The following is a 6,328-nucleotide window of genomic DNA, read 5'->3' on the forward strand; positions in this document are numbered from 1 at the left end:
GTGGTCCCAGGTCTTCACCTGTATGTGGTGTGGGGTGTGGTCCCAGATCTTCACCTGTGTGTGGTGTGGGGCGTGGGTTGTGGTCCCAGGTCCTCAGCAGTGGCGGGGGGGGGGGGCGGTGCGGTGGGGCCACAGGTCCCTGCCTGTGTGGGGTGCGGTCCCAGAAGGTCCTCTTAAGTGTGGAGTGTGGTCCCAGGTCTTCACCTGCATGTGGGTGTGGTCTCAGATCCTCAGTGGTGTGGGATGTGTTTCCAGGTCCTTTGCGATGTGGGGTGTGGGCTGTGGTCCCAGGTTCCTGCGGTGTGTGGTGTGGTGCAGGGCTCTGTGAGTGGCACACAGGCTGGGCCCCACCTCTCAGCATGTATGACTGTCCTGCAGCTGTGGGCACATGTCCTGCCACTTTCTGCGTCGCCGGATGATCAGCTGGACCAGTGCGACAGCCGGGAGCAGCAGGGAGGGCAGGAAGGACATCAGCATGCAGATGACCCGCACCCAGCCAGGGTAGAGCTTCTCCTGTCTGGAGGGGAACTGCTCCTGTGGACGTGAGACCGCGGGTCAGCTGGTGCCAGAGGCCCCACATCCTGGGGACAGGGCAGCATCCCAAGGAAACGAGCCCCGCTCCCCTGAGTTCACTGATTATGGGGCGGGCTTGCCCCTCCTCTCCCTGACAGCACAGGAGCAAGACTTCACTCCTAATTGAATGTTGTTATGTACCCTTGAGTTGAAACAGACCCTCCACCGGGTTTTCAGAAGCAGTGTATCATCTGGGAGGAGATTACCCATCTTTCTTTCACAAAGCAGCTGGTATATTTGAACCACATACCTTGGGACTGGCAGCACAGTTCTTTACCTCTAGGCTGCCAGAGCTCCCTTCCAAATTGAATGACAAAGGGAAAAATGGACAGCTGGGGAAGTGGTCACTTGGCTGTGCAAAGTTCTGGGACCTGGACAGAGCCTCCTATGGGGACAGGGCTTTGTAGGATGTACTCAGGGGATGCTGAGTTTGGGAAAGAGCTGTCTGATCACCTCAGTTTTCCAGGTCATTGGAACTGCCTCAGTTGGACTTCCCTGGGCCCTGTGTGGTCTGTAGAGTGTGGGTACCTCCTCCCCTCCCCAGCGTCAGACACTTCTTAAGGCCGACATGCAGACGTAAACCATGACACTAACGGGGTAATGCACACGGCCGTATGAACTGTCAGCCTTGCTTACTGTGTGTTCTACTGGGGATCATTCTTCTCTAGAATCCTGTGCTTGAGGGGAGGGGCGGCCGTGTACTGTGTGTTGACCATCTCTTCTGTGAGGACTCAGGGGGAAGCAGGGCCCACGGGCCAAGGCCACACAGAGCAGCGCTGTGGGTATGTATGCATCAGGGTGAGATGAGAGGGAGAGTCGTGCGTGACACACCTGTCAGCTGGACTGCATGGTTAATGATGGTTATGTGACACCCTCTGCAACACACCTGAACCAGGAGTAGATGCTAGGGACGGCCGGCTCCTGACCACACTGGCCAGTGTGAGACCAGGCCTGTGCATTCACGGTCTGGTCCCCCTCACCTGAACCAGGAGTGGATACTGGGGGTTGCTGGCCCTTGACCACACTGACCAGTGTGAGACCAGGTCTGTGTATTCACGGTCCCCCTCCCCTGAACCAGGAGTGGACACTGAGGGCTGCTGGACCCTGACCACACTGGCCAGTGTGAGACCAGGCTTGTGCATTCACGGTCTAGTCCCCCTCACCTGAACCAGGAGTGGACACTGGGGGCTGCCGGCTCCTGACCACAGTGGCCAGTGTGAGACCAGGTCTCTGTGTTCACAGTCCCCCTCACCTGAACCAGGAGTGGACACTGGGAGCTACGGGCCCCTGAGCACACTGACCAGTGTGAGACCAGCCTATACATTCATGGTCAGGAGTGCTCTCAGGCCACCTGAGTCTAACCACGCTGGCCCTTTATGCTCTGACTGGGTATTGAGGCCCTGGTCTGAGGACCCCCGGACTCCTGCCGTGTTCGCCTTGATGGCCCAGGGATGTTAGCTCCTGGAACCCAGCAGAGGTGTCCTCTTTGCATCCTTAACCCCTCGTTTGTGGACAGAGGTGAGCAGGCCACATCACCCACAGTGTGGGCAGGTCATCTGGACCTGGACAGCCTGTGATAGATTCAGACCAAAGCTGGAGTACGAGTGCTCCCGGCGGGAGGACATACATATTGGGGGTTCCAGGCCTTGTAGCTTGGTGGCTTCTGGGTCAGGAGAACAATGTAGGCCACCAGGACGGCCAGCAGCAGCAGGGGACTGATGACCTTCCACGTCACCTGCCAGTAGAGGCCTGGCCGCCTCCCAATCATCCACTCAATGTCGTCGCAGAACCTGCACCAGAGAGACCACTTGTCAGGCTTTTCACCCTGCACTCCTGGTGGTCTGACTCACCCCTGCCTGCCCCTGCTGGCAGTTTGGACCACCTCCAGCCTTACCTTGTTGATGGTGTAACTCATTCCTACTTTCCTCTGCTGATGGTCTAGCCAACCCCCCAACCCTGTTGATGGTCTGTCCTCCCTCCTCAATCCTGCTGATGGTCCAACCCACCCCTACCTTACCTCCCTACCTCCTCACCCTAGCCCTGTGGGCCATCCCACTCTCCTATTTCACCTGTCAGATGGTCTGTCTCACCCCATGGTCTATCCCATGCCCCCTACTTCATCTGACAGTGTGGAAGCTGAATATGAAACGTAATATTAATAATAAACCAAATGCTATATCAGGATATAAGGGAGATGTAATACAAGCTGGAGTTCACCCTGAGTCACTAAAGCATTCCTTAAGAGTCAACATTGTTCTTAGTTTGTAGTTACTGAATCCCTCCCTCCAGAGATTAGCATAAGGTAAACACTAGAGAAGAACTCAGCTTTATCTGCAAAAGACTTCCATGACCTTTGTTTTTGTTTTCTACTCCCATGTGATTATCCTTTGTTTACATTCCTGATGATTCTCAGTAAATAGACAGAGAGGTTCATCATGGTTTCTTCAGTCATCAGGACTGCTGGCCCCCTGTCTTTACTCTCTCTTATCTCATTCTTGGTTGTCTGTCTCATTATTACTTTATCCTTGGTCAGTCTGCAACATGACAGTGGTCTGTCTCACTCTGTACCTGTCCTGTTGATGCCTGTTCAGCTGTCCTCATCTCCATCCTGCTAACTACCCCACACCCTGTTGGCGGTCTCACCCACTCACACCCCTTGATAGTCTGTTCCACTGCTCCCCCTACTCTGCTGAAGGTCAGTTTGCCTTCTCCACACCCTTCTGTTCTCACTTGCTCCACCTTGGTTGGGACCCACAAACATGGAAACCCTCCATTGCTGCCCCTCTCTCCTTGCACTTCACCCACCTTCTGCTCTACCCCCAGGCCCTGAGGGTGGGCTCACGGCTCAGGTGGACTAAGAGGATGAGTGAGGCTGTCCACAGCCAAGGGGACAGAGATGCTCCCCCAGGAGGCCTGGGGACACAGCCCACCCTGGCCAACACCAGACTCTGAGGATGGGGTCCTTGCCCAGGTGGCTTGACTGTTCTGTGCTGTCCAGTTGGAAATGACTCACAGCTGACCCTCCACCCACTTTTTGGAGACTGTACATCCTGTGGAGGGAGACTGCTCATCTTTCTCCGTTTGGAGTCCTGGTCGATTGGAGGTGCCCGCGAGGCACTGCCTTTGGGTTCGCAGCACAACTTAGGGCAAATCATGCCATCGGAGCACCAGACCCAGGTGAAGGGAAGGAACTGTGCGCTAGGACGGAATATGGACCTGCAGTCGATGTGACACTTTGGGGCCCATATGATGAGCTCAATGTGCTTTGCACGTGGTGAGGACATGAATTTGGTATAGCACTGGTCTGTGCATTGCTGTACAGAGGTAACTCATGTTTGCTGTGATGCTAAACACTGTGACACTGATATGCCAAATGTAATAATGGTTACCCATGGTGGACAGTGTTTGGTGGAGCTCCCCAATTAAAACAAACTTGGAAGCAGGAGTAGCATCCATTTCTGAAATGGCTTGTCTCTGGAAACTCTATGAACAGTGCTCAGGTCTTTCGTTCATAGGGTTGCTACGAGTTGTCTACGACTCAATGGCACCTAACAACAACAACCACAACAACGGACATGAATGCAAGACAGGAAGACCCATGACGGATGGACTGACATGGTGACTGCAGTCAAGGGGTCAAATGTGTTGGAGATGATGAGGATGGCGCAGGATCAGACAGGATTCTTCTGTTGTTCCTAGAGTTGTTGAGTCGTAGTTGACTTGACGGCACATAACAACAATGGATAGTGTGTCGTGGCTTGAACTGTGCCACTCTAAAGTGTGTGGTTAAAACATGATGGAGAAGAGTACTGAACATCCCATGGACTCTGTAAAGAACAAACAGGTATGTGTTGGAGAAAGTGCAGCTTGAGTGCTCCCTGGAGGCAAGGATAGTGAAGCTTCATCTTACTTTGAGCTTGTTGCTGTTGTTGTTGTTATGTGCTGTTGAGTCACCTGTGACTCATAGCGACTCCATGTACAGCAGCTCTGAAGCCTGCCCTGTCCTAAGCCAGTCTCACTGACTCCAGTACACCTACCCCCATTGCCCTGGCTACTGTATCAATCCATCTCATCCAGGATCTTCCTCTCCTGTGCTGTCCCTCCACCCTTCCGAGCATGATGTCTTTCTCCAAGGACTGGTCTCTCCTGGCCACATGCCCAAATTAAGTGAGGCAGTGCTTCAAAATCCTAGCCTCCAAGGAGAAACTTGGTTTCACCCTCTCCAAAACAGACCTATTTGCTTTCTTGGTGGTCATGATATGTTCAAGACTCCTCTTCAGCACCACAAGTCAAAGGCATTGATTCTTCCGTCATACTTAGTCATTGTCCATTGAGGCAAAGCAAGTAATTGTGAAGACCACAGCCTGGATCAGGCACACCTTAGTCTCTAGACTGACATCGTTGCTTCTCAGTACTCCGGAGAGGTCCCTGACAGTAGATTTACCTAATGCAAATATGTCTTTTGATTTCCTGACTGCTGGTGCCTAGAGTATTGATTGTGGAGCCCAGCAAGCTTTAACAGCCTCAATCTCTTCTCCACCTATCATGACGCTGCTAATTGACCCAGTGGTGAGCATGTTGCTAGGAGAGGCTATTTCCTGGAGAGGGACGTCATACTTGGAAAGGAGGAGGCCCAGTAAAAGAGAGGAAGACCTTCAATGATGTGACCTGACACAGTGAGTGCAGCTTTGGGCTCAAGTGTGTCAGAGATGATGAGGATGGCACAGGATAGGACAGGGATCAGAACTTGGCTTGACGACACTAACAACAAGGACAAAGCACGTGTCACGTTGGCTGATTCTCGATGCTTGGCGCATGGCATCTCCTGCCACACGGCACTCACCGCTGCAGCCCGTACACGTACACGACCCCGACCACCTCGCAGAAGGCAAAGATGAGCAAGTTCAGGGAGGCCGCGTAGTTGTCGAAGATCTCCAGCCAGTAGCTGCCCGATTGCAGAGTGAAGCAGAGCGCCACGAGGAAGCACACCAGGCAGGCCAGTCCTGCGGGAAGCAGAAAAACAAGGGGGCTCGGGGTTGTGCCAGGCGGGGGGCGGGGGGTACGGGCACCCTCCCCACAGCTGAGCAGGAGGGACGGGCCAGGCCTGGCCATCCTGTGACTTCTCCCCCTGGTCGTTCCCCTCAGTTCTTCTGTGGTCCTCTGCCCACCTCTGCTTGAAGGGCTTGGAAGGTGCTGGCAGCAGGGCAGATAGGGCACGGTCTCGAGGCAGCACCCCCATCCACTCACCAGTCAGAATCTCCTTGGGGACCGATCTGGGCAGGACCCCAAGATCTAGCAGCGGTGTGATGACTCCCTCCATATTCCCGAACATGGTGGACAGGCCCAAGGAGAACAGCATGCCAAAGAATAGCACAGACCAGCCGGGCGCCCCAGGCATGTGGAGGATGGCCTCTGTGAAGACGATGAAGGCCAAGCCCGTGCCCGAGGCACTCTGCAACAGAGGCACCCACCGTCAGCACCCAAGGGTCCTACAGAACTTACTGTCAGCACCCAGGGGTCCTACTGCACCTACTGGCAGCACCTGGGGTCCTACAGCACCTATGCACACGGCACCACATTGTCAGCACTGGAAGCCCTACAGCAGCTGTGTGCACACAGCGCCCTATTGTCAGCTTCTGGGTGTCTGAAGCTCCTGTGTATATGGCACCCTACTGTCAGCTCCTGGGGGCCTGCAGCACCTGTGCACACGGCACTTTGCCGTCAGCTCCTGGGGGCCTGCAGCCCCTGTGCACAC

At 54.6% G+C, this 6,328-nt stretch overlaps 1 protein-coding gene across 1 annotated transcript in view; it reads right to left on the bottom strand.

Moving 5' to 3' along the window:
- Window positions 1-354: 354 nt before the first annotated feature.
- Window positions 355-6,328, bottom strand: part of SLC6A18 (solute carrier family 6 (neutral amino acid transporter), member 18) — a 28,639-nt gene continuing 22,665 nt past the window's right edge. Inside the window, exons 9-12 of the mRNA XM_006893181.1 lie at window positions 5,821-6,025; window positions 5,417-5,576; window positions 2,201-2,363; window positions 355-534 (exon numbers count right to left, since the gene is read on the bottom strand). Coding sequence (XP_006893243.1) covers window positions 355-534; window positions 2,201-2,363; window positions 5,417-5,576; window positions 5,821-6,025 — 708 coding nt within the window. The remainder of the gene's footprint in view (window positions 535-2,200; window positions 2,364-5,416; window positions 5,577-5,820; window positions 6,026-6,328) is intronic.

The sequence above is a fragment of the Elephantulus edwardii genome, unplaced genomic scaffold (genome assembly GCF_000299155.1).
Source record: "Elephantulus edwardii isolate Elephantulus edwardi_28Jun2011 unplaced genomic scaffold, EleEdw1.0 scaffold00125, whole genome shotgun sequence".
Taxonomy (NCBI): domain Eukaryota; kingdom Metazoa; phylum Chordata; class Mammalia; order Macroscelidea; family Macroscelididae; genus Elephantulus; species Elephantulus edwardii.